This window comes from Fringilla coelebs (genome assembly GCF_963513975.1).
Source record: "Fringilla coelebs genome assembly, chromosome: 4".
Classification (NCBI taxonomy): domain Eukaryota; kingdom Metazoa; phylum Chordata; class Aves; order Passeriformes; family Fringillidae; genus Fringilla; species Fringilla coelebs.
In genome coordinates, this window is record NC_140032.1 from 27,374,337 (window position 1) to 27,400,782 (window position 26,446).

Here is a 26,446-nt window from a genome sequence, read left to right on the forward strand (position 1 = left end):
TCCCTCGGCCACCCCTTATCGCCAGTGATAGCGACGGCCAACAAAGCAGAGATACCCAGTGCTGGTTCCCCGTCGGGGATCAAAGCTCCGTCTGGAGCGTGTTCAAACAGGACTGGCTCGGACGTGCGCTGCCCGCGCCTCTGCCGGCACCTCCGGCCCTTGCCGTGTCCCTGGTTTGGTTATTACTGGGGTCTGTTTGAGCAGGGCAAAGCGAAGGCAGAGACGAAGAGAAGAGTGTTCTCGGTCCCGTCGGAGCTGCGGGTTTTGGGGAGGCTGGCTCCTGGCGAAGGTTACCTTTCGTTGTGTCTTTCATTCATAAATGTTAGTGATTCGTCTCTCCCCCTGTCTCTCTGTGCCTCCTGGTCCTGGCTGGCTCACGGCCGTCCGTCCAGCTTTCTAGCCCGAACCCGGGCGCAGCGGTGTACAAAGGACACGAGGAAGCCGCGAATTCGTTTCCAAATCAAACTCCCCATCCATAAACTTACGCTGTAAGCGTGGACATCGAGCCCTGCGCCCGAGCCACCGTCCTGGAGGGTCTGAGGAGGGAAGACTCATTCATGAAATTTGGGAGCACTCTGAGTTTTCATGAAAGTTTTTTGGGTCTTTTTTTTTTTTCCTTGCCTTTTTTTTTTTTTTTTTATTTTCTCCCCCTGCAGTGCAAAACTCCCCTCTTCCCCCTTTCCTCCCCCTCGCCCCTGCCATATGGCCAACCTCCCCCTCCCCTGCGAGGCTGCTGAAATCTGGAGGCAGAGACTGGCCCCCCTGCCTGCGTAAGAGCCTCCCGCCGGCGCGCCCGCCTCCGGCCGCGGGGCTGGGGGCGCCGGGCGAGCCAGCAGCTCTTATTCTGAAGGGAACTGAGGGGGGCTTCATTTCCTGACAGCTATTTACTTAAAGCAAATGATTAGTTTTGGAAGGATGGTCTATAACATTGAATCAATTACGGGACGCGGTTTGTGAGACCATTACAGTCGGATCGGGAGGGAGGGCGAGCGAGAGGGAAAGAGCGCGGCTGAGCAGGGAAAGTCACAAAAGACGTGGGCATATTTTGGATGTTTTACAATCTGCAGGATTGGGGCTGCGGATTGTAAAGGAGAAGGTAAGAGGTGCAGGGCATTTCTCCCACCTTTTGCTTTTTTTGCACCTTTTCTCCCGCCGTTTTTTCCTCGTTTATTTTATCAGGTTTTCTTTATTTATTTGTTGAGGGGTTTCTTCTGGTTTTTTTTTTCCTTTTTTTTTTCTTTTCTTTTATTTTTTTTTTCTTTTCCCCCGATGCTCTGAGCCGAGCGGAGGGCTTCCTCTCTCGGGGCGCAGGCTGCGGCCCCGCGGAGGGGAGTGGGGGTGCAGAGCTGCGCCGCGCCGGCCGTCGGGGTGCGGCGGCGAGCAGCGCGGGCAGCGCTAATGACAAACACATTGGGACGGCGGCGGCCACCGCGCCGCATTCCTGCCGCGGGGGCGGGAGCGACCCGCCGGGGCTCCGCGGGCAGCGGCAGTGCCCGCCCCAGGGGGGAAAGCGGGACGCGCACCGACCAAGTAAGCGGCTCCTTCTCTTCTCGCATCCCTCGCTTCCTTCACCCCGCTGCTCTCCCGTCCCTTCCCCCACCCTTTGTTTTTCACCACCTTCCCTCCTTTAGATCCCCTTTCTCACCTCGCTCCCCCTGACCCGGTAGCCTAAAATGCCCCGAGATCCCGAGCGGAGGCACGCACACAACCCCCGAAAGGCGACCCGACTTCCATCCCTGCGCGCCCCGTCATTTTTTTTTAAGAGTTTCGGTGAAAGGGAAGATGCTGAATTTAGACAGGGCTGGTACCTGGAGCCTTTCCAGCCTGCAGCCCCTCTCTCGACGGGAATGCCATCCCTGCTGCATGCCCTGCCGGACTGCTGGACCTCACTGCTTCCTACCCCGGCAAGGGCAAAGTCTTCGCGGCCACCTTTTGGATTTTGTCAAGCGCAGAATTGCAAACTTGCCAGCCTCTGCCAGGCTGGAGTCCCCTGGAAAAGTCCTAGGAGCAAGTAGGAAATGGCTTTTTGGCTGTCCGCGGCATTGCTCAACATTTTTGGACGCGGATCCCATAGCTCAGGAACCGTTCCAGAGAACAGGACTTGGACAGCTTTTTCTGGAAGCCAGCAGCGACAGATCTAGCAAGGCAGCAGCAGTCCCAGGGCACAGCCGCCAGCCCCCGGGGCTCGTCCGCACCCCGCCGGGGAGGCGGCTGCGCACCCGAGGCGGGAGCGCTGCCCTGGCCCCCGCCAGTGCCAGGGGCACCTTCCCAGCGCCCCTCGACGGTATTTTCGGCGCGTCTCTTGCCAGTGTTCGAGCTCCCTAGCGCTCCTGCGGGGCCCAAGTCTGCACGCCCGGAGAAGGCAGCGCATCGCCTCGGCCCTGATGGGAACCTACGAATGCTTTCCCGGGGCTGCGGGCGCATCGGTCCCTCTTGGTCCCACAGCTCCCGGGGGGCACAGCCTCAGTCCCCCGCCGGGACTCCCGCCCCTCTCCAGACCCCGCGCCCTGGGGCTTCGTGCTTTGCCTGACGGGGAGGGCTGGAGAAGAAACGTCGGGTCGTAGCACCAGCTCCGTAGGGAAACACGTCTGAGCTCTGCTCCTGTCCGTCTCCCCTGTCCCGCTTTTTCTTTTCCCCGGCTACCCCGCATTAAGAAAAAAAAGTAGTCTCTCCAGCTTGGCAAAGGTTTTCCTATTGTTTCCCAGACAAACAGTGAAGTGGCTGGGAGCTGCCATCTCTGCTAGGTTTGCTCGGTGTCCCGGGCAGCCTTTGATCTGCAGCGGCTCCAGCCGTCGGGCTGCACCGAGGGTGGGCTGTCCCTGGGCTCCCCACGGGCCGGCAGGGTCTGTCGGGCGCCTGCAGCCTGATGGGGGCTCGAGGGTGTGAACGGAACTGCCCACCACCATCCACACCCCAGTCCCGACTGGCTGCAGGCGGCCGCTCTGTCCCCGACGGGACGCACTGGGGGAAGCGGGATGGCTTGTTACGCTCTCGGCGTCTCCCAGGGCCGATGTAGAGCCCAGCTGGAGTCCCAGCTCGGCTGACTAAGCTCTGTGTCCTTAGATGGGACAAGACACAGGATCAAAGCAAGGAGACAGGCATCAAAGATTTCTCTGTCATCGTCTCATCAAAATCTGAACTGTGGAGATCCGACTTTTAACTCTGCGTGTAGAAACGCTAGGAAAAGATCTCCCAGCAAGGGACTTCGGTTTTAGCTTCTAGTTAACAATGAGTGTTTTAGAACGGCCCTCAGCTAAACAGCAGTTTAGCCAGCCTCAAAGCTCGGGGGAAAAAAGTTTGCAGAAAAATGAGACCTCACAAAACACTAGGATTTAGGAGTCCACGAGCAAACCAGCTCTCTCAGCCTGCAGGCACTCTTATGTCGCTTTTAAATGAGATCCCTTGTTCTGGTACTCCTCTTCAGGCACTGAGGGGCAGGAGGTGTGCCAGTCCAGCTGCCGTCGGGTACTGGGGCCATCTTTGCTGTTACTAGTTTGTTGATGTATGGGAAATCTTCATGTGGCTCTGAGGGTAATACATAGGTATTAGGTTTCAAGAAAGCAGGAAGTAATAAATATTTTAATAAAATACCTCTATTCTCTACTACAGCATTGGGCTAGCATTGAAGTAAAGTATACATAGACAGAAAGTCTTGCATAGCCCAGACCTCACAGATTATTTCCAGCTATACCCGTTGTTGTAAAAAGGGGGCTGAAATGTGTAACTTTATATAATCCTCGCCTTGCTTGCGTATTTATTTCATCATGACTACAATTGTACTTACTTTTCTACATGAACTCTAAAATTTTTAATAGAAGATGTTTCCTTTTTTACCTTTGAAGACTTAAAGACAAAGGAATGACTTCTGAGAGGCGATTTTTCCTGGTGGTGGTGACAATTGCCGATAATTAAAAAAAAAACAAACAAGAAAGCAAATGATCCTTTCTCTCCCTTATGCCTTGCTCTCCTGCTTGACTCATCCCTTTCAAGCCTATGAAACTTTGTGTGGGTGCCCAAGAGAAAAGTTTGCAATAGCTAGGCTTCCTAGCTCTTGTGGTCAACAGAGATAGATATTTTTTTCCACACAATGCTTCTCAGCACTTGAATTGGGATCTGAGGTGTTCTTTGATTTGATTCTGAGAACTTGAGGAAGATGTATTACTTGGAAGTGCCAGCTGGTTTGTTTGTTTGTTTCTTTCTTTCTTTTCCCCCCCATTTTCTGGAACCATCTGGAAAACCGTCCTTGGATCAAGTGGGAAAATTTAGGTTTTGCAATTCCCCCATCGCCCTTAGCTCCTAGACTGAGGGACTCTGTCCTGGAGGGTTAGGCTGAAGAATTGGGACTGACTAGAAGGCTCGTTGGGAGGCAGCCTCACTGTGTCCTGCAGAGCACAAAGTACTCAGCAGGAGACCAGCACTGGGCTACCCTCAATGCATGGCAGTTCCTTGGGTTTTTCCTGGTGCATAGTTTTTCTATGTACAGGCTATGCTGGGTTCAAATATTTGTAAAGGGCCATGGAGCAAACCTCTTTTTGGGAGAATATTTAGGCCAGTCTTTTTCATTGAAGAGCTTTGAGCCTTTCCTCAGCAAAACCATCAGACCCACATGTTAGCGCTGCAGGGCAGCGCTGCTCTTGTGGAGAGTTGAGTTTGCAGTTTGGGAACTGAGGACCAAGAAATGTTTCAGAAGGTCCTGTCTGAACATTTACATTCAGCTGGTGACATATACCACAAGAAAGAAATGTCTGTTCTTGGGCTGGCCTTAGCTCTTCCTGGAAAAGATCAGCTTTCCCAGAAGGACAGACTGCCACTCTGACAAAATCACGACTGAAATTACCCAGCCCTCTCATAACAAGGATAACCATATCATTACGTGCCAAGATTTACAATCCAAATACTCTCCTATCACTTATGTAAATACAGAGAAAATGGGACCAGGGTTGGTGCGTTGTTGGGGCTGGGATTTTTTGTTGCTTTTTTGTTTGTTTGTTTGGGGTTTTGGTTGGTTTTTTTGTTTTGTTAGTTTTGTTTCGTTTCGTTTTGTTTTTTTAATCACGTGAAATTAAAAATGTAGGAATTTTGAACGTTCAGTTGATCCGGGAGAGCCAGTTCAGGCTGCTCGGTTGGAGACCAGCGCAGCCCCTTGCGGGACGGGCGGTGTGGCTGGTTAGCGCGGACCAACATTGCCATCCTGCGGCCGCCAGCGCGAACTTCAGCGACCGGGCAGGAAACCCGCCCGGCAGACCCCGGTGCTCGGGAGATGGGCTGGTTTGTTGTCTTGGGAGAGGTCTTCGGTTGATTCACAACAGTATGAAAACAGCATTTACGCTTGGCTCTTCTCGGTCCCCCTCCGTTCTTTCTTTTTAGGTCACTTAGAGCACTCATCTAGCAATATTGTCATTTTCTAAGCATGTATTTCTGTTGAGTTTCTGAACTTTGATTTTACCTTGTCGTTTGTGGCACAGCCAATGAAACCTTTCTTTATAGGAAGCCAGTGCTTGGTAGTTAGTGTTTGGAAAATTGACTCCTGACTGATAACAGCTCTTCAGAATTAGCTTTCTGACTTTTTCTTTAGCCACGAAAATGTGCAAGAGAGATACCAGAATTTCAGTCAGAGCCTTTCAAAATCCATGTAAATTCAATGACTGTCCAACGCGGGGCAAACCCCTGCAAGGAGTTTGGCAAATCTGCCAGTGCATTATCTTGCTTTTACTATACACACCCATGCTTCTATTTTAGCTAGCAATGTCCTAAGTTTGCAAGAAAACAAGGTTTGCTCAAACTCACATTGTATGTGTCGTGCTAATACTGGGTTTCAGCTTGCATAAACCTACTGGCTTCAGCAAGGCTACACCAAGTTATGGATTGATAGACCGGTGTTAGGAATTGAACCTGAGGTGTTTATCCTGGGCTGAGATTTGGATAGTTGGGACAAAGACAGCTGGTCTGCTGTAAGGAGGGTAAAGGAGCTAAAAAGGTGTATGTGATTGTAAATGTAGAAAACCAGGATAGGTGTACCTGCTTGGTCTCGTGGGAATGAGTAAACTCTCTTGCCCATACGTGTGAAATGGTGCCTGTGTTAAACCTTGAGCCCAGCATGGGTGTGTGACAGTATGCTGGTGATGGCACCAACATTCTTCCAGATGCTTGATGTAACTGAATTCAAATAAGTTTTGCACACAGTGATGTGAATCCTTAGTACATTATTCTGTCTTTCACAGCGAAGAAGTGTTGCTCTGGGTCTTGATGAGATTAACGGGTCATTGAGGAAAGATCAAAGCTCTGGGTTGCGAAAGAAGAGCCAGATGGAGAAAGCAAATTTAGTTAAGTCCTTGTGTTTTTAAAGTGCAAGGCTACATTGAGACACTCATTGATTTCAGTGTCAACCCAGCCAAGACAGCAAGTTCAAAGTAGAACTTTGGAAACGCCATCACCTGTGTTTCCATCATTGGGCTTCAGTCCCCACTTACACACACAGCTCTGCAACAAGTCTACTTCAGCACAGCTTCTGGTGTGCAAGAGATGAACTAGCTTTGCTTTTTCTCCTCCTTTGCTGCATCACTTGCACTGAATAGTCTGGCAAAGCAACACAGGAGGGGGAGACAGTTGCCTTTTCAGTCAGAAAAGGGAGGGAACTTGGCAGAAGTGGGGTAACATTGTCTTGTGGATCTTGGGAGATTAGGAGTCAGATCAATAAAGCAGACCATAGTAAGTCTTTAAAGAGTCACACAGGGTTACTTTATTAGGAAAAAATGCAGGGTATAAATGTGATCAAAATGGGTAAAGAGGCTGAAAGTGAGGGAACTATTTGATATCCAAGAGTCTGTTATTGATGGGAGACATACATAAGCACATGGCAATTATTGCTAATTGAAGCAGCAGGCAAGATGCCTTATCTCTGTTGGAACATTGTTAGCTGGATTTCTGAAGGTGTTTGTACACGTTTTTGAGGCAGGTAGTCTTCTAATCCTGCTTCTGAGACCTTTGTGTTTGAATATAAAATTTTTTGCTCTGCAAAGGGGTGCTGTCTGCTCCACCCATTGCAGGAGAAAAGCACGACTAGATCAGAAACACTCCTTGGCATGTTGGAAGCATTTAGTTCCCATATGGCACTGCCACAGTTGTAATAACTAGATGCACCTACGTGCTTTCATATCTCAGCATCAGGAACTGAATACCAGAGGATGAATAGAAACTCTCCAGAACCTTTGAAAAATAGTCCCTGTCTTGGCACATCATTCTTTGTTTTACTCCTTGGTCAGTGTTTCAAATTAGGGGCTCTTCTGTGCAGTGTTTTTTTATCTATATTGGATTTGGGCCAAATCCAGTTGCTATTAGAAGTCACCAACAAAGCATCTGTTGGTTTCAATGGGAGTAGGGATTGCAGGATCTTTTCCTTTAGAAATTACCTAGCATGCTGCTAGAGGGTTTTATGTAGAAATGTCATTACATGGCACAAAAATTACATAGATGCTGATTGCTGTTGTTGGCTCTATAAGACAGACGCTTTAGGATTATATGTTTGAAAGCTGAAATAATTGCATGTGATCTATGACTCTCTGCACTGTTGGGGAGAATAGATGCTCTATGAATGGCACTGCTGGCCTACAGTCTGTGATGGATTTATTTCATTAGAAAATTTCAGCATGTGTTTTAAATAGCATGTCTCTCGATCAAGGGAATTCTTGCTAAATAAGCAATAAGCACTATTGTATTACATTGTATTCTGTAAGCTATATATACACATATGTACAATGGCAAAACAAAAATATCACTCAGGGTTGTACTACTTGTAATAAGAGTGGCTTTAAAAATGTACTTGTTCTCCCGTAAAAGCTGCTTGCAGCTGAAAGGTCAGAACTTACTGCGTGAAGATGTAACATCTTCATTGATGTTGTGAGGGTGCTGCCTCTGTGCAGGGGTGTTTCTGAGGCTACAGTGGGAGCAGAGCTGCCTGCAGGCTGTTGGAGAGGGGATGCACCAGGACTTGGCTCCTCACACCAGGACTTGGCTCCTTACACTGCCAGTGGACAGAAGGGGTGGCGGTGTCTCATCTGCCTGTGATCAGTCTGTGGCCACACGCACCTTGTGGCAGTCGGTGGCATAGTCTCACTGGGCTATGGCTGTGAGTTGAGGTCCCTGGGCCACTCCTCTTCGTGGCACTGTGTGGAGTGACGGGAAGCTGCACTTGGGCGCTGCAGAAGAGGGGTCTTGCTAAGTCTTACACAGTTGTCAGTCCATTAACTGTCTCTCTCTTGCCTTCTCCTTTCTGTTTCAGTTGTTGGCAGCTATGGGTACTTACCCACAGACGTTCCTGATGCTGGGATGCTTTCTCACAGGTAATGTTCCTCAATCCTCTAAGCTTCCCCATCCCTAATTCTTCATAAATCCGTGTTTAAACTCTCTTTCATTCTGCCCACAATAACAAATGCCACATGGTTGCCAGCTGGTCACAGACCCGGTTTTTCTGCTTTTCCCCCCTCCTGGTAGGCTATGACAAGACCTGCTGAGAAGGCAGTACTTTCACCGGCCCCTCTCGGCTGCTTTGTCCCTCCCGCCCGAGCGGTGTGAGCGTGCGGGGACAGCGCGCTGCCCGCCCGCGGGGTCCCCGCCCGCCCCGGATCCGGCCGGGCTGCCTGGGTGGGCTCCCTGCATCCTCCCAGCCTCACTGGTGATGGCAGGGCAGGGCTGGCTGGGCCACAGCTGCCAAAAATAGAAAGGGCCTCTGGAGCAAGGTAGCTCTGGGCAGGAGTGGAAAATGATTTCAAAGACAGTCTGGATTCCTGGTGCCGGTTTATTGCAGAGAGTGCCAGCTTCACTCAGCGGGCCTAGGTGCTCGTTTATTGTACAGGTCATTTGGTAGTCTGAAACCACAAACATATTTCCTTGGTGAGTTCCTCATTTTGTACGGTTTGCATCCTCTAATTTTCCTTCTGAGAGTTGGACCTGCACCAACCCACCTGCAAATTACCTAGGCTTGCAAATCTGAGCCTGTAACTGGAGATTGCATCTGAAAACCACTTCCACCTACAACATAATTCAGTGAATTGCAGTTTTATTTGGCTACAAGCCTTCTGTACATTTTGCCTAGAGGTAGACCTGGTGTACAAGCTCTTGCTCTGGCCCTTTGCAGAAACCGAAGTCAAATGTAAAATGCAGGTTTTAGTCTTGGGAAGTGGTTTCCAAATTTCTGCTATGAGCCTGCTTGAAAGCTACCAGGACTGCTGGTTTCGTGACCACGGCTGTAAGAAGGTATGAAATGCCTGTGACCCAGCAGCCAGGGTGTGGAATTCACTGCTCTGCAGTAGAGCTGTGCACAGCTTAGGGCTGGAAAGCTGTGGTGTGGATTGGGAGCTATCTCTAACTTCACCTCTGACTGTCTTTCACCTCTTGATTTGACAAACAGAAGCCAGCAAGAAAACACTTAACATTTCAAAGGAAAGCCATTTGCAATTCCTCGGGCTAAGCTTTGGCTTTTAACAAGGGCAAATTTCCTGGACATCATCATGTCTGAAGCAGTCAGAAAAGAAAGCTGCTCTGGACTCCCTCTGCTTCCCTTCACATCCTTGTGCTGAGGCTGTTTTGTGTATTGACGTGCTATTTATTTGTGTCTCTTTGCAGGACCCTTCCTAACATTTTGCCAGCTTCCTCTGCCAACTATTGTTCCCAATAAGAATGAAATGGTGGTACAGCTGTATTCCAACTTCACACTCAAATGCTCTGGAGACAGCGAAGTGAGCTGGCAGTACCCAGTGACCGAGGGAAACCACAGGATAGACATTAGACACGAAGAGAACAACAGCGGCCTCTTCGTGACAGTGCTGGAAGTAGGGAACGCCTCGGCCGTCCACACGGGGCTGTACGTGTGCTATTATAACCACACACAGGTGGAGGATGGCGAGGTGGAAGGGAAGGACATCTACATCTATGTGCCTGGTAAGTGGGGGAGGCCACAGCCGTACTGCAGCTTTGGGTGGGAGAGATGAACTATGGATGTTCAGAGGAGGTGTGCTGCTGGTGGCAATTTACAGTCTGAGGAAGAGAAATGCCCCCAGGGTTAAATCATGGGTAAATCAAGGCCAGCCCCCGTAAATCTACAGATGTTCTTCTTTCTTTCTATTGGTTTTCACTTTTTGATAAGAGTTTGAGCTCTCAAGAAGAGTGAGGAAGTCAAAACTTTAGAGCTGTGGTCTTCTGACCACCAGGGGGATGGAAAGCAGACCCTGGTGGCCAGGTCAGCTCATCTGTGGGAGTGTGCCCAGCCTTCAGGTTTGCCTGGCTCCCCGGTGCGGATTAACAGAAATTCCAGGCTTTTCAGGGGGCACTTGGGTGGGTATCCCGGGGCGTGTACTGACCAAACCAATGCTGTGTGTGATACTAAAGCTGCTGCCAGATGAGGAAGGCCATATCCTGATCTTAACCTGAATTAGGCTTTAACTGAGAACTGGAAAAAACTCATGTGTGGACAGGGCCTGGGAAGTGTGAAGCAAAGGAGATGTCCTAGAGGTGACTGTCAGAGGGAGGGGAAAGAAGTGTTCCTGCTGGCCAGCCTGACACAAGATTAAATGCATGGTGCTACTGTGCAGTGCCCTGTAATTTTCAAGGCAAACACAGCCTTCCCAGGCCCTGCGTTTCATTTCTCTTTAGTGGTAGAAAAGTGTTGGACTCAGAAGAAATGACATCCCTTCTTTTTGGAAGTGCCTATTTCCAGCTTTGCCCTCCCACCCCCTTGTTCTGACTGGAAATCTGCTTAAAGGCTTTCCACAATCTCTATGGGATGAGAATCTTTGTTGTCATAGCTGAGATAGGCACCAAAGGCTGAGCCACGACTGACTGCTCCTGTAAAGCCCTGTCTGGATGTTTCCTCAGCATTGGCTGGGGTGAGGGTCACAACTGCAGGGCCAGAAGAGATCAAGCCACTGGATTTGCAGCAAACATATTGAACAGGGAACAAAAGAGAGGAGAAGAGATTGCAAACCATCCTGCGAAACTGCAGCGTGTTCTGAAGGAGTGGTGTCTGCAATGGCAAGGAAGATTCTGGAAGGGCAAAAAGCCAGGAGGCAATAACAGGATTTGTTCTAAAGGCTATTTTGCAGTGGCATTAAGTTTTTGCTGTTGACAGTGTGTGATTCAAGGACAGTGATTGTTCCAAGACTTTCCATTTGCCAGAACAAATGTAAAGTGTTTGCATTTGTTCTTGAAGCAAGATGTTTCAGCAGAGCTGGATACTGCCAGCTTTGGCACATACATCTCAATATCCAAGCAGCTCTAACCAAATTGCCAGAAGGTGTTGTTTATGTTAAGCAGTCATGCAACTCACCCAGTGGAGGAATATAAAGGCAAGAGCTGGAAGATTTCTTCAAGAAGACTTTTTGGTTTGGTTTTTGAAAGCCTCCAGACATCAGCCTACCAGATTTGCAGGGCAGAGACACCCTGTAATTTTTTCCACTTGCTAACCATCAAGATGTCATAAATGCAGAAACATATCCTTTTCTCCAAATTATAGAGAATGTCTCTGTTTCCACTATAAACTTTGTCTTTACAATTCCTTTTCCTGCAATGAATTAGGAGGGCAATGGGTGGCAGCAACCCACTTTAGCCAGGGAGGATTACGTTGGGACTTCGCACAATATCCTATTTTCACTAACAGCACATAGAAAACCAAACTAGGTGAATCTTGTTTCTGTTTTAAATTACAGTGGGAAAATGAATACATGGAGTTGGCAGCATTTTTGGGATGGAGCGCTGTGTTTGGAATATTGCTACAAAGAGCCTGCCAGTGCAGCAGAAAGTCTATTGTTGGAGGGATTTGGATTGCATTTATTAAATTTTGTTATAAAGCTTTGCACAGAAGCTTCAGGCTAGCAGGGATTATTTGTTTATTCTGAATGGCCAAATTGAGACGATTTGAGGGCAATGCTTTTTATGCATAATGTTATGCAATTATGTTTTAAACTCAGACTTTGGATTGGCTGGACAGGAAAGTTGGCATGCATTTTGTTGACTTTAAAAGAAATAAAACTACCAGGTCCTTGTTTGCTTTTTTTCCTAGTTGAATACTGTATTTTGAAAACCACATGCTGTGACCATAATTAACTATGTCTCATAACTGCAATGTTGGACATGTTAGAAATACATGAAGATAAGTACCTTGAACTATTTTTGATGAAATGTGGCTTAGTGGTGTTCAACATAAACAACATGAGACTGACTTCTACTTTTTTTTAAACTTGGAAAGTGTTTGGAATTTTTATTTTATTTTATTTTATTTTTATTTTACCCCCTGCTTATATATTGCTTAGGAGACAGCTACTAATAAAAAAAGTGAAAAACATCTAACTTAAAATCATGTGAGTTGTGGATAATGACGCTTAACATTTTGGGGGGAGGATCTTTTGTATTTTTCATTTTGCATCCCGAATTGTCCAAAGGAACCTAAGCCCTTTCCTGTTTTGTCCTTAGGAGAAATGTTTCATTACATGTCCCTTCAAGCAGCTAAAATGAGATACCACAGGAAATTAGCAAACCTTACCTGCAGTATCTGAAACACTGGGAGAATGAACGGTGCAAGTTTCACTTATGACATTTAAGTGGTCATTGACAGTCAATTCTTGTACATGGACTTGCTGCAAACAAGACAGTGTAAGATTATCTCTTGTTTTTTACAGACCCAGACATGCCTTTTGTTCCTTCCATACCAGAGGACCAGTTCATCCTGGTAGAAGAAGGTGATCCTGCAGTTATCCCTTGTCGGACAAGTGACCCAGAGGCTCAAGTGACTTTAGTTAACAGTTTAGACAAGCCTGTGCATGCTTTATATGACACCAAACAAGGCTTCATAGGGAATTTTCCTGCGGGCTCATACACATGCAAAACAATGGTTAAAGGTGTGGAGTTCAAGTCTGATGAGTTCCTCATCTATATTATAAGAGGTATTTATTTCTATTCATTTTTTTTTTTTTTAAAAAGTGCTTGTGTTCTTTCTTCACACTGTAAGAGCACCAGCATCATGGGGTTATATCAGATATTTATCCTTGCTTCTTAGGTGTCCCTAATTTTATCTTATCTCCAAAATTATTGCAAGAAAGATGCTTTGTAGTCCACATATTCTCAATCTATTTGCTGAAACACAACTTAAAAGGCTTGTGTTTCCCAGTGACTTTGAACTGTAGAACTCTGGGTAGCCTGAAAAACATAATGATTTAATTATTTTGAAAATATTTTTCTTGGCCATCAAGGAATTCTCAAAGACAGTCACTGATTAGCAAAATGGGAAATTGCTTTTATACCCAATGCCTTTTTACAGGGGGATTTGAGATAGGAACCTGTAATTGAAATTTTATTTGTGGGATTGAACTGCCTGTGCAGTTCATGTTTTAAATACAAATTGTTTATATTAGTATTGATCAGCAGTACTTTTAATGAATTTTCAAGGTGATTCCTCAGTACAGGAATTGAAATGGAAATCTTCCTCTGAAACTCCACCACGTGAAAATTGTAATCTTTTAAAAATTAAATGAGATCTCTCTTTCTCTTCTCTTAGCTACTTCACAGCTGCCTGTTGAAATTGAAGCTCTTAAAACTGTCTACAAAACAGGCGAGACCATCGTAGTAACTTGTGTGGTCTTTGACAATGAGGTGGTTAATTTACAATGGAATTATCCTGGGAAAGTGGTAAATATCTCTCTTTTTTTTTTTCCACAACATTTGTAGTTATTTATTAGGCAAGCAAGTGAGGTTGTAAAATATTCTTCTCTTAACTGAATGAGGGCTGCTGAGGAGAGAAAACCAAGTAAGTTCTTTTAATTTTAGGTTATCATAAAAGAAAATCAGTCCCAAAAGGTAAATTTGCTGTTAGTAACTAAGCAAAGCATGAGAAGAAGGTGAGGTATGGCTGAGGAAGTAATGCTGTATCTCAGGTCTTGTGCTGCTGGAAAAAGAGAAATGTTGTGAAAATTGAAAGATCTAGGTATGTTGAGCATCTGAGTAGAGCTCTGCTGATGAAGGTGTGGGCCTCTAAAACAGCTCTCTTAAACCCTGGTTCTCGGGTATAATAAAGGACAATGAAGAATCAAGTCTATAATCTTAAGTGTTCTTCATTATGCAGATGAAAACTGAAATGATTCTTACAGTCACTGAATTTACTAATGAGAAACATAAGAAAATCATGTAGAACCCTGAAATTTTTTAAACTGGTTTAACATCCTTTTGCAGTGAAAACTTTTATTCAATGGAACTTGGCTAGGGACAAGCAATTTTAGAATATCCCCTGTAAAAAGTCTGGTTGCTGAAGGAATGATGTAATTGAAGTCTACCTAGTTGTTACTCCAAATCCTTCTTTTTATTTAAGTCAAGACCCCAAGAGAAAAAATTATTTGAGCAAGTTTTGTCTTGTTTTCCATCTTACACATCAGTATACTCTCTGCTATATGCCACCTTTCAAAACTAGCCCCAGCATATTTTTGTACATGATTACATGGTGCGTCATTTTCACCATCCCTGTACTCCCAGGAGTTTTCTCCTTGTCAATAAATTATTCTTGTTTTGAGAGTAGGCAGTACATAGCATCTATTAACTGGTTACTTTTTGTCTGGTGAAGGGGATAAAAATTCATCTTACTTCATTGACATTGAACAAAGGGGACTCCAGTGGCTTTTACATCTGAGGAAAAGGGAGTGCATAAAGAGTAAATTTCTCTGTCAAGTTGCTTACCCAAATTTTCAAAGATACTTTATTTTTTGTGAACAAAATATAAGCTCTCAACCTCCTGTGCCCACCCACAAAAGGGTGTATTTTTATAGGCAGAGCTTTTCTGTTGTGGCTGAAAAAGGCATCCTTATCTGAGTAAACAAGTCTTCTGCCATACAGAATTTAGATGTTTGCTCTCACTTCAGGGGTATCAAAGAACCTCTGTGATGTGCTTTCAACTCAGTTACTTAAGCAAGGTTTTTTTTCCTCCTCCAAACTACAGAAAGAAAAAGGTCTGATAAAACTTGATGATATCAAAGTGCCATCACAGAAGCTGGTTTACACCCTGACCATTCCTGAGGCGTCAGTGAAAGACACAGGGGATTATGAATGCACTGCCCGGCATGCAACCAAGGAGGTTAAGGAAAATAAGAAAGTAGCCATTACAGTTCATGGTATGGTCTGATTTCAGTGTCTAAAATTATCAACACATTGGAAAACACCATTCTGGAAAAATGTTGCTTAGTGTTGTTTACACAAGGCTTTTTCATTTACAGACAAAGGCTTTGTTCACCTGGAGCCTCAGTTCAGCCCTATGGAAGCTGTCAACCTGCATGAAGTCAAAAACTTTGTTGTGGATGTGCAGGCCTACCCAGCACCAAAGATGTACTGGTTGAAGGATAATGTGACTCTGATTGAAAATCTTACAGAGATTGTTACAACTTCAGGAAGAGTCCAGGAAACAAGGTAAAAAACCTGACTCTCTACTTTTCCATGCTGACTTGGGCTCCTCCCCCAGGAAACTGGGCACTACTCTGGCTCACTCTTTACACCTCAGTTTGTTGCTTCTTCCTCAGTGGCATTTAAAAATAGTTTCTTTGTTTTCTGTTCTAAAGGAAAATGCCTAATTTACTTCTTCTTACGAACCTTCATAACACCAACCTCTTCAAGGTTCCTGAGCAAGAAACCTCTTCGCTCCCTTTAACATATCCCACACCAATAATTCCTGGCTATTTCCAGTAAAATCAGGACTTTGTCAGGCCCCTGCAGAGAGTAACTAAGGCCACCTCTTTCTCAGTTGTATGTTGATAGTTATTTACCACTTGAGAAATAACTTAGTTGAAGGCATGCTAGAAATGCTAAATGTCACTATGCTGTAATTGCAACATACCCAGATTACATGTTGCCCCAAAATGATTTTTTTATGCCTGCTATAAAAATACAAACAAAAACTTGCATTTCTGCAGGTTTCAGAGTATTTTAAAATTGATACGGGCCAAGGAGGAAGACAGTGGATACTATACTTTGGTTGCTGAAAATGAAGATGAGATTAAAAGATACACCTTCTCATTGCTAATACAAGGTAAGCAGCTCCAAAGCCTTGCCCACCAGAACTCATGGCACACAGCAAAGGCTTGATCCACTTACACACGGCATTCCCTGGAGTGTGGATACATGAAAGGCACGAACCAGGCAGAGGAGTGCGTGTTAGTCTCTGGAGCTTTCCTAGCCTGATCCTGGCTTTCACTTCAGCAACTGGCCTTGAGCCAAAAAGAAACTTTATCCACGCAGCTAAGTAATTCCAGCTGACAGTAGGATGATAGCTCATTTAACATGACATGAAGACGTGGCACAACTGCAGCGCTTCCTTCTCATTGCTCTAGCCTAGAATCCACTCTGTGCTACAGGAGATAAGCACCTCCTTGTTGAGTCTGTGTCTGTAGCTCTTGCTAAGGTGTTGCCAAACAACACCTGTCCTGCTTTGAAATTTGAAGCTGTTTTTTTTTTTTTTTGCAAGCACTGACAAATATTTTAACAAACTCCTGACTCCTTCCCAGTTCCAGCTCTGATCTCAGCCCTCGTGGATGATCACCATGGCTCTGCAGGTGGGCAGACTGTGAGATGCTTGGCAGAGGGGACACCACTTCCAGATGTGGAATGGCTGGTTTGCAAGGACATTAAAAAGTAAGAGGAGTGGGTGTTTTCTTACCTGAAATATGACCAATATCCTCAATTATCTTAACATAATTAGTTACTGTACCATTAGTACTGTACTGTACTGTCTGTTCATCAAGAGACAGTAAGTTTCAGATAATTCTTATTTCTTTTTAGAGATGTGTTGTTTATATTTCAAGAGATGCTGTCAGTGCCCTTATTTTACATCCTAGGACACAAAACAATGTGTCAATTCACCTTTCTCTCATAAAAGCTTTCTGTTCAGTGAGTCGACTCCAAGGATTTCACAGCCCAGGTTTGAGTAAGGATTTTGAGAAGTAGCTGTCCTTCCATCAGGGAGTATTTTTATTTTGAAGGAAGAAAGATGCAGGTTTTTCAGAGACACAGTCCAAAGACCCTTCTGGCCCTTAAATGTGTTCTTGTCAGACGAAATTTGCAGGGAAAGGTAATTCTTGTTCTCTTCACTCTTATTTATCCATATGTACATCCAACACCTATTTCCCCCATTATTCTTCTCTGCAGGTGCAACAATGACACCTCATGGACCCTTTTGACTAACAATATCTCTGATATACATATGGAAACCCACCTGGATGAGAAAAATATGGTGGAAAGCCGGGTGACCTTCCAGAAGGTAGAGGAAACCCTGGCTGTGCGATGTGTGGCAAGGAATGACCTCGGCGCCGTTACTCGAGAGCTGAAGCTTGTGGCTCCCAGTGAGTTCGCTTTGTCCTTCTATGCAATTACAACAGCCAGGTTGGCCCTGCTCTAACTCCCCCCAGTTCAATCCTAGTGGATAAAAATATGAATTGTTGTAGATAATAAATTAGGGTGGATTTTTTTTTCAGTCTGGTATTTCTGAGGATGAGGCCTTTTACAGTCCTTATGGTGCATCTGCTTTTTGCTTATTATGTGGCTCCATAATTTATAATAGTTTTATTAGTAGTGGCTATGGGACGTTCTTCTAGACAATCTGCATTTGGTTTTGAAACACAATGGCAGAGCAGCTCTGGGCTTGGAAAGACTTTATAGTCACCAGCCTCAGGAACTGCTCCTGACACTTCTGCAGGACACAGGAATTGCACTGATAGGGGAGGGGGGTGTCTTATGTGTGTGATGTTCCTCATAGCTCATGAAGAAAATATGGTCTATCTTTTTACTCCACAGCCTTGAGATCAGAGCTAACCGTGGCTGCTGCTGTCTTAGTGCTGTTAGTGATTGTGATAATATCCCTGATTGTCCTGGTCATCATATGGAAACAGGTATGTAGAGAAGTATTTCAGTTTGGGTGCTGAGCCCTGCTGGGTTTTGATCTGCTCTAAAGTCAGGTGCAGGACTAATGCTTGGTTTTGCCTTCAATGTGCTCTGCAGAAGCCCAGGTATGAGATCAGATGGAGAGTCATTGAGTCTATCAGCCCTGACGGCCACGAGTACATTTATGTGGACCCAATGCAACTGCCTTATGACTCCAGATGGGAGTTTCCTCGAGATGGGTTAGTGCTTGGTAAGTTTTCTGTGAGGGACTGGCCCCACCTTTCTTTGGGGATAAAGACATTCAGGGACCTTTCTGAGGTGTCTGCAGGATTTGCAATGGAAGTTATGGCCACAAAGTCCAGAGTCTCTGTCTGTTCTCATCAGCTCTCCTTCCTGACCGTCTTCTACAGAGGCATCAGCCCTGAGCTCCCTGTGCTAGTGTTTTCTGTGCCTGCATTCCTGTTCTCCTCCTGTGTGCAGCGTCCACCCCTACATGGCTTAGGGATTCTCTCAGTGTTAAACACCCTTTACAGTCCTCATTTCTGCTAAGGCATCCACAAGAAGGACATAATTTTTTTTTTGTTTGCAAGACGTTTATATACTTATGTGCAGAGACCAAGAAAATCTGCAACTAGTTATGTAGTTTTATTAAAAATATTTTTAAAATTATTAATCTATGCCATGCGCATATCAGTGCTGAGTAACTGCGTATTTTTGTGGCTACTGTCCTTCTTTCTTCTTCCTTCCTCTTCTGCTTTCTTGCTTTTCTCTTCCTCATTGGAATTCATACAGAATTGAGTCGTAATTATTTCCTCAAGGCTGGCCCAACCTCTCATTTATATCAATTGAAAGTGTAATGACTATAGAAAATTTTAATGCTCTATCAAGATTGTGCTTTAAACATACAAGGCTTCCCTTTCTTGGAGATATCTGTGAACCAAATTGTACTGCAAAACACAGGAGAAGAAGATGAAATGTGTCTTTTGTTTGATGTATTTCAAGAAACATATTCCCCTGGTGTATTTCTTCATCATCACAGAGAAAGGGTTAATTCTTGAAAGAGGCAAGAGAAAAATTTCCAGTTCAGGAACAATATCCTTTAATTAAATTCATGTTGCTAATTGAAGACTAGAGGAGAGCGAATGTTTTATGGAATTATTTTATTACAACCCAGACTTTAATTATATGCCTAAATAGGATTTGTCAGATCTGAGTTGTTAAAGACCACCACTGTGACTTTGTCTCCCTCTGACTCATGAGCACAGCCTGCTTCAAGGCCTTCTTGTTTACAAGTGTATTCAGAATAGTCAGTAACTTTCAAACTCAGTGCACCATGTCCTTCTGTCAGTCTGGGTTGCCCAACTGCTCTACTTGACACACTTATCTGCTGGCACTTTTCCATATTAAATTCTTGCTGGTGAGGGGGAGACCCTCTTTTGTTTCTGGGGCTGACAATTCTGATTTGTGGTGATTTTCTCTTATCTAAGTGGGAGATGACAGCAAAGCAATTACACCTTTAGTTCAGAGAGGCTCTGAAGCAGGTCATAAACCCATTTTGGCTCTGCCAGATTAGTATTTTCCATCCTAGCTGTGTAAGCCAGCTGGCATTTATTTGTTTTTTCTAGCCAGTAGTGCCTGGAGTGCAGTGCTGTGTTAAACGCCAACTCTGAGCATTGGCTGGAAGGAGCTTCAATTGATAAATTTGGGTTATACTGCAAATTTCCCTTTGCAATCACTGATCCACAGTATATGCAGTGCACTGCTCCTTAGAGGGCTCCTGAGCCAGTGCAAGTCCAGGAGATGTGTGCCAGAAGGAAAATGCAGAAATGCCATGAGCCTTTTGAACACTGGCTCTGCTGGGAATTAGTGTGGTCCCAGCAGGACCTGGACCTCCTAATCTGGCTGACAGAGCTGAGAGCAGTGCCTCTTGAGGCATGGGGTCTGAGTGCTGCTGCTCAGCATACCAGGGTGGCTGTACAGAGACAGCAGAATTGCTCTCATCACTTCCCAGCAAGCCACTCTTTTGTCCTGGTGACCTTAATTAAATGAAGTGCTGGTCTGACACAGAATCTGACCCATGCCTGTTTGAAAAAGGCAAGTTAAGATTCAGGTCACACAACAGCCAGAGATGTGGTACCTAATTTCATTAGTCTAGAAACTGGGTGTAGATTATAAAGCTTGACACTTGTTTGGCTTTTAATATAGTCCAAGAGACTTATGGTTTCATTTGGGGTGGGTTGATTATCCCAGGCCAATTTTACAAAAAGAAGCATCCAGCTGAGATGGCTGCATCTGGAACAAATTCACACACCCCACCCTTGTATCCTCTGTGCAGAAAGCAGCACCTCTATGGCAGGCACAGCAGATAAGCTCTGTGGATGGGTACAGAGGCTGAATTAGCTGCTGTTCCTCCACTAGTTTGAGGAATCTTGAGCTGCTGCTGTGTCTGCACAGTCCCTCTGTGGTGGTGAAGCAGCACTGCTCCTTCAGCGAGCAGGTCCCAGCAGTGCCTTTATACTGAAAAGTAAACTCACACCCTAATTTCGAGCTTCAACGAAGCACTCATCGAGAATATGATGGCATTACAGATGCTTCCAGTTCTTGGGCAGTCAGCTCCCACCTGGCTCCAAATTTCAAATGCAAAAGATGTGGGGCTTGGGCTACATCTGCAGAGAGGGTTGAAGAGGGGAAATAGCAGTGGTGGCTCCCTGCCATTCCGGAAGTGCTCTCACTGCCTCCACATGCACCCCAGCCCAGCAGAGGTGATGGAGAGGGAGATGTGTGCCTCGTGCTCAGCTGACAATATGGTTTTGGGGAGGAATTGGCTCGTGAAGACAAGAAGATCAAGGAGCATCAGCAAATGCCATCACATTCTGAAGGGCTGCATCCTGCCATATGGCTCCCAGACCTTCAGCCTGAAAAGTTTCAGGGGCCAAATTTCAAACTCAGGTTGTTTGAATTAGTCTAAAATTTAGTGTGAAGCTTTCTCACATCCTGATTGGGAAGGATAACCTTTGGAGCACAGGAATCTTGAAAAGAAATCACATAGCTTCTGTGTGCATGACAAACTATGCTGTCATAATCTTGGAGAGGTTTGCCAGTTTAACTCAGCTAAGCATTCTTTAACCATTTCTTGTGCTTGTTAATGATGTAGATATTGTTTGGTTGGAAATTTTCTTTCAAAAGCATGTGTAAAATAAAAGTAAGTAGCTAGAGGATAACAGAAACATATGGCATTGCTTGCCAGCTAACACCTTCAGAAGTGTAAAAGGTGACAAGTTCAAAATGCAAACGAACGTCAAAGACAAAATGCTGTGTATCTCCATAGTAAAAGTCACTACTCATTTTTCCTGTGCTTCAAGTTAAAAAAGTAACATAAAACCAAATGACAGCTTGTCAGGCATGTGATTATATTTGGGCATCTGGACCTCATATACAGGTTCGTTCACGAAGTGTTCCCTGGATGAACTTGGTTTTCAATGCAGGAGCTATGAAATACAGCATTTTGGAGTATGTTTGTGCAGTTCATATTTCTCTAAAATCTCAATCTGTACAAAATTCTTCTGGAGACTGTATCCATATTAGAAGACAGGATATATTAATCCCAAATTTTTGTCTAAATTGATTTGTAGCAAAAGGGTCTATAAACATTAGCTGTTTTATTACAGCACTTGGAAATTTGCAATACAATTTAATCCAGCAGATGAAACACACTTGTACATTAAACTTCAGAGAAATTCCCCCTCATATGTGATCAACATGTATTTCAGCTTCTTGCAGATCTGAAATGGTGCTGCCTGTCTGTTTCTGAATTGGCTGTTGATGTGCTTTAGTCCATTTTATGCTGGATGTATCCAGCATTATATGAGACCAAAACCACAGCTGAGGGACCCAATTAAGATTTGTAAGTCAGGAGCACACCTGTATTTTAATCAGGTGTTGACAGAGGCAAAGAGGTCAGCTTAAGCCTAGGACAACCCATGATGTGAGAGGATAAAGTGGAGATGGCAGAGCACAGGATGGGATGAATTTGAATGAGCTGAGCTTCCAGGTGCAGGTGTGCTCTTGATGTTTGCTGGCATCTTTGTAAGAATTGTACTCAATGGTAGCACTTCATATCTGCTTTTTCTGCTTAAGAACAACAATAATAGCAGTAATACCAGTGGTCTGGCTAAGGCAATGTGCCCTTTCCACACAAGAATCCACTTGTAGAAGAATGGAGATAAGAAAGGAGCTGAATTGCTGTTACTTTCTGAAATGAATAATGCTCTCCCTTGTGTTCAGGTCGGATCCTTGGTTCGGGTGCATTTGGAAAAGTAGTTGAAGGGACTGCATATGGATTGAGTCGCTCTCAGCCGGTGATGAAAGTAGCTGTGAAAATGCTGAAACGTAAGTTGTCATGGCTCCATTTCCCAAGCCAGGTAGGGCAGGTTCCCACAGGGTTTTTCAAACATTGCTTGTTATGAGTTACTTCTTTGTATCTGAAAATGAATGGTGAAATGATGGGATTTTCAAATTATATGTTAGATTGTTTGATGGCATTTCAAGCCTGAAGGTACCCAGGCTTTTGAAAGCATTCAAAGTTTGGGTTTAGCTGAACAGCTACAATAGCTCAACAAATACAGAGAAAGATAAAGTAACCATGAATGCCTGTGAACAAATGAGGGTTATACAACAAGGGGAAAGAGGCAGGTCTTGTATAAGTTCATTGAAAATTTCCTGCTTCATGAGAACTGAGAATCTGATGCAGTGATTCTGTAGGAACCATGGGGAGCTTGCTTGTGTTGAATGAGCAGCCTGTAGAGTGCTTCTGTGCCATGTGGCAATCCACTACACCTCTGGAGAGGGACAAACAGACTCAGTCAGCTACTGAGCTGCATCAAGGGAATCCCTTATTAATCATTTGCAGCTCCTCTCCAAGTCTTAAGAAAGACATGTATCAAGTAAAGGACATGGTGGCGGCAATGTTCCAATGAGGCAAGCAAGGAGAAATTTTTTGTTATTATGAAAAAGGTGACTGTTCCCACAGGGTGGCTAATGTGTTTTTTCTACAGCTACAGCTAGATCCAGTGAAAAACAGGCACTCATGTCTGAACTGAAGATAATGACACATCTTGGCCCCCACTTGAATATTGTGAATCTGCTTGGAGCTTGTACAAAATCAGGTGAGTTCGGCTGACGAAATAAAGGTTTGCTGTCGGATCATTATTCAGTATTTAACAAGAACATTGGTGCCTAAAGATTTTTACCTTTTTATGTAATCTTCATGTATTTGTAGCTTTGTAGACTGTTAAATGCCTAGGTATAACTTCTAGTACTTTTCCAGATTTATTTCCCACAATGAACAAATGTTTATTGATGCATTCCTTAAATTTTATCTAATCTTGCCTGTTAGTTTGCTGAGGACCTTTTATTTTGCACCATGTAATCATAGACACAATAAATATAGGGTAGGAGATTGGGGGGAGAGCTCCAATGGGGCAGAACCCAGGGTGGAGATTACCTAACCAACTGCTCCTCAAATTGGACAATATTGACTAGATATTCTAATTGCCCTATTATATAAAACTGTACACATTTAATTCGGAGCGCATTTTTTTTTTTTGCCATACTGTGTATCTGAAGGCTTTTATATTATCATTCTTATGTTATTTGGAAAAGTTTGTGTTCTATTTCCTGGCATTGACACAGCTTTCAAGTAGAGGACTCAACAGTAAATATAAACAAATATAGGTTTTTCAGAAAACTTCTTGTTATCTGATAATAATTGCAGTCAAAACTTAGTAGTTAGAAATGCATTAACTCACAATTCTATTTACTACTATGTTTGGAGTCTTTTTGTATTTGTTTCTATTTTTCAAAAACCCTACTCATCAATGCATAATTTTGCTTTATTTGAACAGGTCCTATTTACATCATTACTGAATACTGTTTTTATGGCGATTTGGTGAACTACCTGCATAAGAATAGGGACAATTTCCTGAACCGACACCCTGAAAAGCCTAAAAAAGATTTGGATATCTTTGGGATGAACCCTGCTGATGAAAGCACAAGAAGGTGGGAAAAAAATGAAAAAAAGAAATCAGTGGCCTGCAACTTAAGGACTTAAGCCATTATAAACCCTTATTGCATTACTCTCATTCATTGGTTTAAACTCCTCCCTAATTTTTCTCATTAGAGTTTTATTTATCACATTTCACAGGTCTGGGAAGGTTTCAACCATTTTTATTCAATCTCCCTGACATGTGTCCTAGATTTGTATTTCCTGCATGTAGACATGCCTGCAGTGTGAGGAGCCCTGTGGTTTCTCCATAGATACCAAAGTACATCTACCTGTCTCCTTGTTCCAATGCTTGGGGAATTTCCAGTGTCTAAAACTCCTTCCCTTCAAACAACCTGGCAGAGCTTGTTCTCCAAACTCAAGTTCTCTCCTTTATTTACCAATGGCTTAGCCAGTCTCAATAGTGTCCTAATTGTTAATGTTCATCCCAGAACTTTTTCCAGATGATAGCTGAGGAAGCTTGTCATCATATATTCAGCAATAATGCAATGCTATAAAATGAGCCAGGATTTAAAAAGTGAACAAAGAGTCATTCAAAAAATCACTCAGAGAACTAGATCAACTGCCTTGGTAGCTGCGTAAAGCCAGTACCATTCATCTGGGCATGGGTTTGTTCAGCAGGACTGGATTTGATGCAAACTGTCTGTGTGAATAAATTACACCTATCATTTGCAATACCTTGAGCTAAAAGCCCTAGGTACTGATACTTGAGTTCAGTGGGATTTTGGGAATAAGGCTGTTGGCAAAAGCCTAAGTTTGGAGCGCTTGTGTTTGACTACAGTAATACACAGTTAAAATGTAATATTAATAAGTGATGGTTATGTTATACATATGATATCTGGTAATGATATTTATGTATATATATATTTCCTACGAAGAAGCCAGCTGTGGAATCTCACCTCAGTACAATGGTAGCCTTAAATGAATGGTTAGATATGCACATGCTCTGACAGGGAAGTCACTGCCTGATACACTTGTGTTTTTTCCAATTTCAGTTATGTGATACTATCGTTTGAAAACAGTGGAGAATACATGGACATGAAACAAGCTGATACCACTCAGTACGTGCCAATGCTGGAAAGGAAGGAGGGCTCTAAATACTCTGATATTCAGAGATCTGTGTATGATCGCCCTGCTTCATATAAGAAGAAATCCATGTCAGGTAATGTAGAACTGTCCCTTCTGCATATGTCATTAATTCTTGTGTAAAGAAGTGTCTGATTTTTGTCCTCTAAATGCACACAAACTGCTTAGCTCTGATCAGCAAGAGTGTGAGCATAAGCTGTAAGCTAAAAGCTTGTGGCTGTGTTCTTCTATTCTGCTCTGGGGGTAGGAGAGCATGTTGCTGGGGCAGAGGGGGTCCCATGGTGTGTTTGTTTCTGTGCTGAAGCACTGGGCAGTTGTGCTCTGCAAAAGAGCTGTAGGCACTATTTGGAGGCAGTGATTTTATCAGTCTTGTAGTTTGAAGGATTTTGAGCAATAGCAATGACCAATATTAATTGTAGTCTATATTGTTCTGTATCCACTTACATTTCACATTAACTGACACTTACCAAATGCAGAACACTCCCAAATATTTTCCTGGATTATGTAATGAAGATAATGAATGCATCCTATTCCAGCTCTCAGAAACCAAATATGCTTTTGTTTAAAAAGAGACACCGCCACTTCTGCCTCCAGGCCTCAGAAACTGAACCATATCCCGTTCCAGATTTACATGGCAGACTTATGTACTCATGCTCTAGGACAGTCAGGGAAAATGAATCACTGAATTTTGACTGGGTTTTTTCCGGCATTTTTCATAAAATAAATAAGAACTGTTGCCATGAATTCCTGACCCTTTTTGCTGGTATTGGATTAGTCCCAGTGAATACTTCCTGGGAAACAACAGTGTTCAGCAAAAATAAATGGATAAGAATGTACAAGCATGCAAAAAACCCTAATGAAGGTATCCCTCTAAATAAATATTTTTGTACCACACAATGAATAAACAACCTGTGTGACAGTCCAGTAATGTCCAGCAACACTTCTTTCTCACTTTACTTTTTACTGCTGTTCCTAGGGGGAAAAATTACAGAGAGGAGAAAACCCTAACCTGCTTTTTAATACTGGCTGTTTTTAAAAATGCAGTATGTGTCAATGAGTGATGCAGACATTAAAAGTGGTAATAGTTACTATGAAAAGACTGTTTTGGTCATGGTACTCTGCTAAAATTATCAGCTCGGAACCATGATAGGTAGGGGAAGATGGATGTTCTTTTCACACTCCACAGCAAAACCACATCTTCCTTCTTTTTTTGATAGAATCAGAAGTCAAAAACCTTCTTTCAGATGACAGCTCAGAGGGCCTCAGCCTATTGGATTTGCTGAGCTTCACCTACCAGGTTGCACGAGGAATGGAATTCTTGGCTTCTAAAAATGTAAGTACATAAAAAAGCAAGCAAAATGGAATAAGGTGTAAAAATGTCTTTTGCAGCTATGGGTTTAA

General features: G+C 44.1%; 1 protein-coding gene across 1 annotated transcript in view; it reads left to right on the forward strand.

Annotated features, from left to right (window-relative positions):
• Window positions 1-509: 509 nt before the first annotated feature.
• The window catches only part of PDGFRA (platelet derived growth factor receptor alpha), a 34,455-nt gene continuing 8,518 nt past the window's right edge, over window positions 510-26,446 (forward strand). Inside the window, exons 1-17 of the mRNA XM_084204917.1 lie at window positions 510-1,096; window positions 8,279-8,339; window positions 9,622-9,936; window positions 12,669-12,932; window positions 13,544-13,674; window positions 14,972-15,143; window positions 15,246-15,435; window positions 15,936-16,051; window positions 16,527-16,653; window positions 17,167-17,360; window positions 17,812-17,906; window positions 18,016-18,148; window positions 22,183-22,287; window positions 22,953-23,063; window positions 23,802-23,955; window positions 24,955-25,121; window positions 26,263-26,378. Coding sequence (XP_084061043.1) covers window positions 8,291-8,339; window positions 9,622-9,936; window positions 12,669-12,932; window positions 13,544-13,674; window positions 14,972-15,143; window positions 15,246-15,435; window positions 15,936-16,051; window positions 16,527-16,653; window positions 17,167-17,360; window positions 17,812-17,906; window positions 18,016-18,148; window positions 22,183-22,287; window positions 22,953-23,063; window positions 23,802-23,955; window positions 24,955-25,121; window positions 26,263-26,378 — 2,439 coding nt within the window. The 5' untranslated portion in view covers window positions 510-1,096; window positions 8,279-8,290. The remainder of the gene's footprint in view (window positions 1,097-8,278; window positions 8,340-9,621; window positions 9,937-12,668; window positions 12,933-13,543; window positions 13,675-14,971; window positions 15,144-15,245; window positions 15,436-15,935; window positions 16,052-16,526; window positions 16,654-17,166; window positions 17,361-17,811; window positions 17,907-18,015; window positions 18,149-22,182; window positions 22,288-22,952; window positions 23,064-23,801; window positions 23,956-24,954; window positions 25,122-26,262; window positions 26,379-26,446) is intronic.